Source organism: Macrobrachium rosenbergii, chromosome 1 (assembly GCF_040412425.1).
Source record: "Macrobrachium rosenbergii isolate ZJJX-2024 chromosome 1, ASM4041242v1, whole genome shotgun sequence".
Taxonomy (NCBI): domain Eukaryota; kingdom Metazoa; phylum Arthropoda; class Malacostraca; order Decapoda; family Palaemonidae; genus Macrobrachium; species Macrobrachium rosenbergii.
This window is the reverse complement of record NC_089741.1, coordinates 58103464-58115963: the sequence shown is the minus strand read 5'-3', so window position 1 is coordinate 58115963 and position 12500 is coordinate 58103464. Positions and strand designations below refer to the sequence as shown.

Sequence of the window (12500 nt, the reverse complement as noted above, 5' to 3'; positions counted from 1 at the left end):
TCACAAGGGTTTTAGGTCATCGGCTGAAGCTTGATAAAATTTTAAGACTTAAACGACTCAAGACCACTAAACCTATAGGTTTTAGAAGGTAAAGATTAATAAAAAGCTTAAGACTAAACGGTTATGATTGTTTAAAGATGAAAGGTTATAAAATTCGAAATTTGCAACAACTTGAAAACTTTGAAAGATTCCACTTGATATGGCTCAAGTATTTCAAAGATTCAGTTCCTAGATGGTTCAAGGTTAAAAAGGCCTAATGTTAAATATTTCAAAGTTACCAAAACAAAATCCATGAAGTTCTGAGGCAATAAAGGTAAAATGTTATAAAATTAATGATTACGAACTTAGATATCGAAATATTCAAGGATATATAAAGGTTAAGTGTTAAAAAGTTCGAAGCTATAAAGGTTAAAGGCTCATTTTCCTCTTCCCTCCTTGGAGTCGCTCTTGGGTTCCATATTCTGAGAGTGTAAATACAGGAAAGACTTGCAGCTCTCACCTTCGTTTCTCAGCCCTTGATTGCGCAGTCCTCCGTTATTTTGATTATTTGTTTTTCTCTTCTTTCTTCTTCTTCGTCCGTCGCTCCTGCTCCTCCTTTTCCAATTTCTTCTTCCCCTATTTCACCGATGGGGAGATATGGCATGTCTTCCACACCATGATGTGTGTGTGAGGAGAGAGAGAGAGAGAGAGAGAGAGAGAGAGAGAGCGTATTCGCGCATGCGCACGAGTCCCTCAGTGTGTGTGGATGTGTGTGTGAGCGTGAGTGTGCGTCTTGATGATTTGTTGTCGTCGGAAAGACGTTCTATCGATTCCTTTCGCCAGGATATTATCTTCAGACTTCAGTGTGTCACTTGAAATTTTCCTTTTCCTTCGTCAGATTGCTAATTTCTCTCTCTCTCTCTCTCTCTCTCTCTCTCTCTCTCTCTCTCTCTCTCTCTCTCTCCTAAAAACACACACACACACACACACACACACACACACACACACTAAACACATTTACATCACTGCAAGTTTCAACTTTGTTCTTTCCATGTTTCCCATGTGACTCTTGAAAAACAATAGTTTTTTTTATAGTTTCTGCAACTTGCAGTACAAATGTCGTTCTTAATTCATAATTATGAACACTGATATTCTATAACACAATTTAACAAGCTATGTAAGTTTCCTTAGATATGAACACGTCACATCACATAGATTAACAGAACTTTTGTGGATATATATATATATATATATATATATATATATATATATATATATATGTGTGTGTGTGTGTGTATATATATATATGTATATATATATATATATATATATATATATATATATATATATATATATATATATATATATATACACATACATAATATATAAAATCTCACCATGTACACATTTACAGTACATCAACTCACAAAATTTAATTTTGTGTAAATATAATTCATATAATTTCCAAAAGAGGGACTATATGGTTGGGAATAAAAAAACTTTTGTTATGGAAATTACCTGCAATGGAGATGCGACCTGTTCTTATTACAAATTTTACCAAGTGACTTTATTTCAGGACAGGTTAGGCTAATTTAAGTTAGGTTAGGAACGGCCTTTACGCCATCTGGTTACAAATCTGTTTTAGCTGAGCCAATTTGCATAACGGAACTGATAAGGATTTTGATGTTGGCTTGTCCTTCACGTTTGTGCGTCCGTTTATTTGTCACCTATTTTTTCAACAGTTTTATCATTATCATTATATTTAATCAGATCACTAATCATAATGATCCCCCGCAGCGTCGATTATCATTATAATTATTTTCCAAGCTTATTTGTCAACATTCAAGTTATTTTACTCTTACTTATATCATTGTTCTCAGCGAAACAACAACTTGATGAAAAAGTAGAATTACAGGTTTATTTGTTACTTTATCAACAAACAAATTGCATTCGAGTTTGCCTCTGGTATTTTATCTATTTTTCATTTGCCTGACCCTAAACACATGTATTTATCCTCCAATTCGCTATATAAATACTATTTATTGAATAGCTTTCTTCCAAGAAAGATGGACATTTTAGAATACCAGATTATTGTCCTGAGTTCTAATCTCTAACACTTCATTATGTCGAAAGCTTCTCTCTGATCATCAGGATGGATTTCGTAAGGCAGGACAAACTGCCAATCTATCCTACGTAACGGAAATCTGTCCATCCTCTCTCAGGGACTTGCTGGAAACTTCCTGCTCATGATTTCACGCACAGCTGTGAACTCGTTTCATGTTTATTAAAAGAACAATACTTTTGTTTTAGTTAATGGTACCACATCAATCATTTTCTCATCTTTAGTGGAATGGAATGGAATATAAAATTTAGTCTAAAGGCCAAGCTCTGGGACCTATAAGGTCATTCATCACTGAAAGGGAAATTGAGAGTAAAAAGGAAAACCTCGCAGTTGCGCTATGAAACAATTGTCAGGAGAGGGTGCAAAGTAAGATGGAGGAAAGAGAATATGAACGGGGGTACAGTAAAAGGAATGAAAGGGGTTGCAACCAGGGACCGAGGGGACGCTGCAAAGTGCCTTGAAGTAACGTACACAGGCGCACTGACAGCATTGCTACCTCCCTGCGGGGCTCATCTCAAGTGATGTGTCTCGCCTGTATTATCTATCAATGGCTTCCTTTCAGTTCATTTCGTCATGACCATTTCAAAGCAGATGATGTGCCCTCCGCAGGTTATCATTTCTTAGCATGGGAGACGAAACTCTATCGTTTAACGGTATCCATAAGTTCCATCTCTTTATCCCGCACGCCTTTTACCTCACGATTTTTGTGAAAAGGAAATTGCACCATTTGTGTTCCTGAACCCCTTGTAACTTTCTCCAAGTGACTGAGCTGCATTTAGGTAGCCACGCCTGTCTCGATCACTTTAATATAAATGATAGCATTATTGAAAATGTCATGATTATTCTTACAATTGTTTGTGAGAGTGAGGGGTAAGCGTAAGCGTACAGTAGGTCTGGTTACAACCGATTTATTCATCTAAAATTCACACAAGTCAAACACACTTGAGGGCTGTAGCATAGTCCCAACCTTTGACAGGTAAGGAAAAAGGGATTAAGCATAGGCCTCTGTGTTTCTTCACAGAGGCAAACATACAATTATATTAGTATAAAACATAAGGTTGTGAAATCTAAGTGCATAGCTGAATGAATGGTGTCTTGGTATATAAACTGGTACAATATCAAAGAGGTGACTATAACAATGTTGGAAATATTAAATGACAACATCGTCTTGGGATTTTGTGTTTTCTCCTGACCTCGTGTCAACCACTTGGCGCTTTCTCCGAGATGCGGTGTGATTCATTGGCAAGTAGGCCGCGTGGTTGAATATGCGTGCCTACAGTACTCCCCCCCACCCCAGGAGAAAGCTTACGTCTGTTGGTTGGTGTTCGGTTTATAGGCTGGTTTTAACCAGTCAAACGAAACCCACGTTGTTCTTCCGTTTTCGGTTGCTATTGAAGGATTCTTTGCGGGCCGGAGTGCGCCAGGGAGAGGGGGAGTTTGTGTGCATCGACTCTGATGAATGCCTACTTTACGTTCGTTAAGTCTCCGGGGACGAACACTTGGTATGTTGTTTTTGCTGGTAACAATTTCTTTATTGCTTTTCTCGTTTTGGATGTTGTCGTTGGGCTTTTGTTGTCAGGGAAGGCGTCTGCTGGTAGAGTCAACACTTGGCCATAGAGGACTTCGGCCAAGGCAGTTCTTTCCTCCAACTGCCTCTCTGACATCTGGCGGTTAGAGAGGTTGTTAATGATCTACACAGATTCTTGATTATTCTGTTGGCTTCGGGGTTGTAGGCCGTGGTGTGCGTTATTTTGGTTCCCAAACTATTGGTGAGGGCGTTCCACTGAACGGAGGTGAAGTTCGCACCCCTGTCGCTGGTGATGATCTGGGGAATGCTGTGCCTGCTGACCCATTCAGTAAGGGCTTTAAGGCAGCTTTCCGCCATCTGCTGCCGGATGGGGATTGGTTCCGGCCACCTTGTATGCCTATCTATTATCGTGAATAGATATTTGCACCCCTCTGATGGGGGTAAGAGGCCCACTATGTTGATGTGAATGTGGCCAAGGTGGCGGGATTTTGTCTTGCATTCTTCTATCCCTCTCTCCGTGTGCTTCGTCATTTTTGACGTTTGGCATGGGATGCATTGTCTTGCCCACGTCTTGACGTCCTTTCTCATGCTCCACCAGATATACTACTCTGCTATCATTCTGGCGGTTGATCGGCCTGATGGGTGGGATAGGTTGTGGGTGAGGTTGAAAGCTCTTGCTTAAACCCTTTGGCAAGTAGGGGCGCAGGTGTCTTGTACTCGTCTTGCAGGTGATGGTTGCCTTTCCTTCATTGATCGACAGGTTACTCCATTTGAGGGCGAGATTCATCTGCTGCAGTTGTTATAGTCCCTCGTCTGCGCTTCTGCTATCTTGGGATATGGGATTCCAAGCTGGACTGCGTTGGCGCAGTTTCTGGAGAGGGCATCTGCCATGGTATTTGAGGAGCCCTTCAGGTACTTGACCATGCAGGAGTAGTCTGCTATCATTGACAGGTGCCTTTGTTGAAGTGTTGACCTCACATCTGCTGCTTTTGTGAAGGCGTGGATGAGGGGTTAGTGGTCTGTCTGTATCACAAATTCCCGTCCCTCAAGCATGTGACGGAAGTGTCGGACTGCTATGTAGGCTGCCAGGAGTTCTCCATCGAAAAGTCGAGTATTTCTGCTCTGTCGTCATTAGCTTTTTGCTGTAGAAAGCTAACGAGTGGCAACCATCCTCACTGTCCTTCTCGAGTACGGCGCCCATTGCCATGTTGCTTGCATTGGTTGTCAACGTGAGGGATGTGTTGGGCAAAGGAAAAATGAGTGTTGTTGCATTTGTTATTACTTCTTTTGCTAACCTAAATGCATTGTCTTGCTCACTTGTCCAAATTAATTTTTTTTCCCTTTCAAACACTGATATATGGGGCTCGTGATCTTAGCTAAGTTAGGAATGAATCAGTGGTAGTAGTTTATGAGTCCCAAGAACTCTTGTACCGCTTTTACTTTTGTCGGTTTGGGGAACTCTGTTATTGCTTTTATTTTTTCAGGCAGCTGTTTTATGCAGTCTTGGCTCACTTTGTGCCCTAAAATATCAACTGTTCTCTTTCCCCATTTGCACTTGTCTTCTCTCACTATCAACCTGTTTTCTTTGAGTCTTTTTAACACTTCTCTCATGTGTTTGATGTGCTGCTGTAGGTTCGGGCTGAATTGTAGTATATCATCCACTTATACTACACAGAACGGAAGGTCTCCGAATATCTCATCCATCAATCTTTGGAATGTTGCCCCTGAGTTGCAGAGGCCGAAACAGCTGTAATTGAATGTGTAGGTGCTGAAGGGGGTGATGATTGCTGTCTTTTTGACATCTTCTGCTACCAGTACTTGAAAATAACCTTTCAACAGGTCGATCTTGGTGAATATTCTTGCTCCACTCATTTCATTCGTTGTGTCCGCTATATTAGGGAGCAGATATCTGTCCGGCTTCATCTTGACATTCAACCATCAGTAATCTCTGTAGGGGTGTCACGTTTCATATGCTTTTGGCACTATATGCAACGGTGATGCCTATGGACTAGATCCTTTTTGCCATATTCCGGCTTCTTCCATTTCCTTGAAAACTTTCTTTGCATAGGTAAGTTTTTCCGGTGCTAGTCGTCTGAACTTTGAGTGTATTGGGGGACCTTCTGTCCGGATGTGATGCTTTATTCTGTGCTTTGCCGATGTGGTGAGGTCATGTTTGAGGTCGTCCTTGAATATGTCCCCGTATTCCCATAATAGATCTCTCATTTTTTCTGGTGGGGTCTCTAGTGCGACAGGGCAAACTTTCTGCTTCTTTACGTTTGAAGGAGATGAATTCTTTTCATTTGAGGAGATGAATTCTTTGTGGGTCTTGTGACTAGTTCCTTTCTTGCTACGTTGACTAGGAGGTTATGCACTGTCAGAGTCTGCTCCTAACAACGATGTTGTTACGTCTGCCGTTATGAAGGACAGTCGTAGTCTTTCCTGTTGAATTTGACTTTCATCTCCCGCCTTCCATACATGGTTAATAGGGCGCCGCTGGCAGTAGAGACCTGCAGGTTGAGGGGTGGGGCAGGGTTCAGTCATTCTGCTGGTCTTGCTGGGACAAAAGACCTGCAGGCTCCGGTATCCACTGAGAATTCAGTGTCAGTTCTTTCATCTCTAATGAAGAAGCATGTCTCTGTCCGTCTTTCGTACCTGGAAGAAAGACAGCGGTGGGCAGGCACAGTTTCTCTTACGAGGCAACATGTCTGCTCCCCATTGACATTAGTATGGTTGGGTCGCTTCTACGACCCTACTGGGTGTTTTTTGAGAATACGCAGCCTTCGTCACACTTTCTTGCTTTCATTCCAAATCTCCAGTGGAAGAAACAGACTCCTTCCAGGGGTTCCTGTCTTCTTTGTGGTTGCTTTCCTTTGGGGAAACACTTCTTGAAGACAGGGGCAGCTGGTTCATTGTCATTGTTGCATCCTTCACTGTCGGATGTATGTTCGACACGAATTGCTGCTGATGCTGGCTGGGCGGGGTCTGCTGCTTTAGGTGCTGTATGGACCTCGTTGACCATGACCAAAAATTCTTCTATGGGCATGGTGGAGGCTTTTGGCATCGCTGCTACTGTCTGGTGGGGTAATATGGTGAGGAGTACTTCCCTCACTAAATCTAAGGATGACCCAGCTTCCCTGCCTCTGGATGGTAGGGTGATGAGACGTCGCAGCTGCTTATACACGTGTGACAGTTTCTCGTTGCCTATTGGTGTCCCTACGTGGTTCAGGAACTTCTTCGCTCTCTGGGCTGGCGGCATGCTGAAGGATGACTTCAGCTGGTCCTTCAGGATGTCGTATGTTGCTGGGGTGTCTAGTTCCTAAAGCCATGCTGCTATTTATTCAAATACGTCATCCAGCAGGAATTCGAGGACTGCATCTACTTTCTGATGAGGTGATCTTTGTGCATGAAGGGCTGCAATCAGATGGAGGCAGCTGCTAGGTTCTTGCTGATGGTGTGGGGATCGTTGGCATGATCGGTCATCTCTGCATCGGCCTCCTCGGGTCGCTCTTGGGTCAGCAGTGTGAGATTGAGGGGTAAGCGAAAGTGTAGGTCAGGTTACAACTGGTTTATTCATCTAAAATTCATGCAAGTCAAACACACTTGCTGGCCATAATGTGGTCCCAACCTTTGACAGGTAAGGAAAAAGCATAGGCCTCTGTGTCTTCACAGAGGCAAACATACAATTATATTAGTATAAAACATAAGGTTGTGAACTCTACATACATGGCTAAATGAACGGTGTCTTGGTGTATAAACTGGTACAATAACAAAGAGGTGACTATAACAACGTTGGGAATATTTGCCGGCAACGTCGTCTCAGGATTTTGTTTTCTTCTGACCTCGTGTCAACCGCGTGGCGCTTTCTCCGAGATGTGGTGTGATTCATCGGCAGGTAGGCTGCGTGGTTGAATATGCGCGCCTACATGTTAATAATCACAATACGGATTTTAGGTAATTTATCTAATGAGAACCATCTATATTATTTTAGAACTCATTACCTATTGTACCACCATCAACACCGATTATATTTCTGTTGCATCTAAAAACAATCACATATGTTTATTTATTTATCACTGGGGTGTTATATGATGTCCATCATCTTTCATTTCAGAAGTTTATGGAGTGCAAATCACCCTACAGGTTATCATAGACTTGACTTTAATTCTCTTTTCCTTTCCCGCCCACCGGCAGGGTATTATGGGCGAGTGAGAGGTATGGTCAGCATGTCTACAGAGCGCGTGGGTGTGCGGAAGAAGACAGAGGTCAACAATGGTCAGACCACGACAGGAGCCGCAGCCCCTGTGGACGAGACCCCGAACCACATCGTCTATAAAAAGGTCAGTCGGCTGTTTGTATCTGAGTATCATCAGTGTGATGTTCTCTTATCTGATTATCATTCATTTTGGTAAAAGTTTTTCTTTTTTTAATTTAAGCCAAAGGGTAGGATAGGTTGGGTCATTTGGGTATAATGGTTGACTCTTATCTATATATCATTTACGTTGGTAGAACTTTTTTTTTTATTCAAGTCAAAAGGTAGGTCAGGTTGAGTCATTTTGGGTAAAACAGTTGACTTTTGAATTCATTTATACCATCGCTTATGCTGTGTGATGTCCTATTATCTACGTATCATTTATGTTGGTAAAACTTCTTATCTTAAATTTAAGTTAAAAGGTAGGATAGGTCGAGTCATTCTGGGGAACCTGGCTAACTTTTAAATTATTTCACACCAACGTTTATGTGAAGCTCTTTCATATATATATCATTTATTGTGGCGAAAATTGGTTTTCAAATTTAAATCTAAAGGCTGGTTAGGTTGGGTCATTTTGGGTAAACTGGCTGACTTTTCAATTATTTTACATCACGGCATATATAATGTCCTCTTATCTACATGCCATTTTTGTTGGTAAAACTTTTTTTTTTTTTATTTAAGCAAAAGAGTAGGTTAGGGTACGTTATTCTTGGTAAACTTCTGAGTTTCAAATTGATTTACACCATCGCTTATGTGAAGTCCTCTTATCTATACAGCATTTATACTATTAGATAGATTAACAACACCATCGTTTATATAATTTATGTTGGTGAAACGTGTTTTCAAATTTAAGTAAAAAATTAGCTTAGGTTTGGACATTCTGGATAAATTGGCTGACTTTGAAATCAATTTGCATCATATTTCAGGGTTTATTTTATCTTATTTCTGCCAGGCAAATCAGTATTGACATGACGTCAGAATCTAACGCCAATTTGGGCCTTTTTGTAGGATGGACTACAAAAGACTCAGTTTCTCGGTCGTCAACAGATAGAAGTAGAGTGAAAAAAGGTCAGGTAGATTCACGTGCATTTAGGCGTTGAAAGCCTATGTATTATGAATTTTCATTTCTATTTTTAGAATTCCTGTTAATATTTACGTACACAAAACTCGAGTTGTGATTATTGATTAGGATTTCAATAAGTCATTTTTCATTGATGCTTGACGACATAATGTATACAGAAATTTATGTTTAATTGGTGTTTGTACAAAGTTCCATTAACGTCTTTTGAAAGATCCGTTATTCGTTTATATATATTTAAAAAGAAACAGAAGATATAAAGTGCCTGGTCTCATCACCGCCTCCACGCCGCCTACACTGCACTGGTGAGATCCGCTCGCCCATCGTTTCGAAACGATATCATTATTATTGTTATTCAGAAGATAAACTCCTGTTCATATAGAACAAGCCTACAGGGGCCATTGACTTGAAATTTAAGCTTCCAAAGAATATGGTGTTCATTTGAAAGAAGCTACAGAAGATAATAGGAAATACATAAAGGAGAGGGCAGTTATTTAAAAAAAAAATAAGTAAATAAATTAATACATAAATTAATAGAAAATTATAGGTAGTTTAGTAAAATAGAAGGTAGAATTGTTTTAGGTTTTAAGGCACTGCATCTTCACTTGAACTTTTGAGGTTCTAATTGCAAAACATTCTCAGGGAGACTGTTCCACAGCCCATTGGTTTGAGGAACAACGGGACCTCTAGAAGTATGGCGTCCAACCGCGTGTTCAAAAAATCTGGTCGCCCAAGACAGCCCAAGATTGAACGTCCTAAAGGTCTGAGGCTTTAAAACTGAACTGAGAAATGGCCTAACTTTTTTTCTTTTCTTATCTGGATTATTAACAGACAACATAGCAGACAAAACCCGAAAATGACAGGATCTGTTATTCGTAAACAATTCTTCAAAAGAAAAGAGGAAAAAGCAAACTGTTTGTAGTTCTACTGCAATAGTTTTAATCATATTTATAAAAAAACAGATAAATCTTTTATATCATCTGCTAATAATTTCATGCTGTGTCGTTAATATTTTCTTAATTTCGCAAATTGGAATAATATCATGATACAGGATCAATTTGGCAGATGAGGGAATATGTTTGTATATTGCTATTTAACAATATGCTGAGTGACTTGGAGAAGATTTGCGACAGTAATCAGCAGAAAAATTCTCAAAGTGAAGCACTAAAATCATTTTCCAAGAACGTTTCTTCACACACCTCTCTCTCTCTCTCTCTCTCTCTCTCTCTCTCTCTCTCTCTCTCTCTCTCTCTCTCTCTCTCGGTATTCAATTTCGTTTCATGAACATGTAAAGTCAGCTTCTCTTTTCTGTTAACATTTCAAAAGGTAATACAACTTCTCGTTTTCATTACCAATTTGTAAATGTAACACAGCCTGTCTCTGCTGTCATCATTTTGAAAATGTAATGGAATAGCTCTCTTTATTTCCAGTTATGAAACTGGATTATTATTATTATTATCAAAATACTTTAACCAGACCACTGAGGTGATTAACGGGTCTCATATGGCTGGCCTGAAGGATTACAATGAGACAGAGTACTAGATCTATGCCATAGGCCAAACACTGGGACTAAATGTTGAATGGAATGGAATGGAAGGTAGAAATTAGGCCAGATGCCTAGAGCTGGGACCTATGAGGTCATTCAGTGCTGAAACGGAAACTGGGAGTAGAAAGGTTTAAAAGGTGTAACAGGAGGAAAACCTCAGTTGCACTATGAAACAATTGTTGGGAGAGGGTGGTTAGCAAGATGGAAGAAAGAGAATATGGAATGGAGGTACAGTAAATCGAATGAAATGGGTTGCAACTAGGGACCGAAGGGACGCTGCAGTGAACCTTAGTAATGACTACAGTGCACCGCGTGAGGTGCACTGACAGCACTACCCTCCTACGGAGTATGAAAATGGAAATACAACCACTATCTTTCATCACTGTTTTCTGTTGCCATTCCTAAAATGTATAAAACTTCTCGTCACTGTTTTTCAGAGCTCTCTTTGTGGTCTGCTGTCACCATTCTGAGAGTGTCATGGAGCTTTCCTCTTCTGTCACCAATATAAACTTCAAGCTTTTATCACTATTTTAGCTGTTTAGATTATTTCAAAGTTACATTGAAAATATTTCAGGTCACCTCACTGTTGAAAATTCTTTTGATTTTCTCAGTTTCTGAGGATTCATCCGGACCTGTTTAGAATATCGCTCTCATATTCAATACCTTGTTGATCTAAATTGACTTCATTCTCGACGTCGATGATCACCTCAGCTTGACGCCAGACTACGGAAATAAATACTTGAACTCTCTTTTAGAACCGATTATATCAAGGGTTGTTCGCTTAATCAGTGGCACCAACCTTACGGACGCTATTCCCAATGCCTCTCCCCTAAAAGATAACATTATTCTCTCTGCTACAGGTATAGGTTTGGCTCCTACTTCTCTCGGTCGCCTCTCAGGCCTCGTTAGCCTCCCAAATATCATATGAATTCCTGAAGCTTTGGAATATTTTTTTTTTATTTATTCCCGTTTTTGTAATTCTTGGAGTCTTCCATCTGGGAGGCTATGCCCTCTTTTTACTTCCAGGTCGGAGTTTGCCTTTGATGAAAGTATTTGAAAAGTATTAGCTTCTGAAAAGTACTCGGGAGAAGATCCATCCTTTTACCTTCAAATGCTTTTTGAAAATGTTAAAAAAAAAAGGTCCTTCCATGAATGCATTTGGCAAATGCACTAAAGTAAAATTCCTTGATGAATTGGAAAACTATTTTTAACTACAGTGGTGCTTCGGCTCCATCACTCTCTCTCTCTCTCTCTCTCTCTCTCTCTCTCTCTCTCTCAAATAACCAAAACGGCTTTCTTGCTGTGCCATTAGGACTTATTTCCAATAATTAATAATAATATTGGTTTTTACTCTTTTATTATGTTTATTTACTTGAAACTAACATTGAAAGTAAACAGAGGAAGAGGCCGGGAAGAAAGAAAAGGGAAAGGACAGAAATGAATGGAAAAAAAGATAAAAAAAAAATTTCTTCCATTAAGAGGAGGAGACCCCTAGATATTCGATGGCGTTGTGTAAACTATTGACAGGTGACTTGTGCGTTGTAAATCGTGAGGAAGCGTATTCTGCGAACACACACACACACATACACACACAGAGGAGAGAGAGAGAGAGAGAGAGAGAGAGAGAGAGAGAGAGAGAGAGAGAGAGAGAGAGAGATTTGGATTGAATGTGTTGAAAGAAATATACAAACATACACATATACACACACACAGACGGCGCAAATGAGAGTGGTAAACAAGCACATACAGGAAGCTCAGAGAGAGAGAGAGAGAGAGAGAGAGAGAGAGAGAAGAAGAGAGAGAGAGAGAAGGGAGTTATCTTTAACGGATATGACACTACAGTGAAATGCATATACACAGACTGTTAGTTAATCCTAGATCAGTAGATGTGGAAAGCCAATAAAAAAAAGGGGGTGGGAAAGGAAAAAGAAATCCAGAGTGATTTAAATCCCGTATAGAGGCGGGATCAAAGGGAGCCGCTGCTGTTTATGCAAATCC

The 12500-nt window shown here is 40.3% G+C and overlaps 1 protein-coding gene across 7 annotated transcripts in view; it reads left to right on the top strand.

Moving 5' to 3' along the window:
- The window catches only part of LOC136838704 (regulator of G-protein signaling 7-like), a 187863-nt gene that overhangs the window by 83346 nt on the left and 92017 nt on the right, over nt 1-12500 (top strand). For 6 of the 7 annotated variants that reach the window (XR_010853092.1, XR_010853093.1, XR_010853090.1 and 3 more), the window contains exon 2: nt 7821-7966. Coding sequence is in view for 3 of the 7 variants with exons in the window: in XM_067104135.1 (XP_066960236.1) it covers nt 7844-7966 (123 nt within the window). In the remaining 4 variants the exon portion in view is untranslated. Of the gene's footprint in view, nt 1-7820; nt 7967-9617; nt 9718-12500 lie in introns of those variants that run through there. The other variant, XR_010853094.1, reaches the window with a different exon arrangement.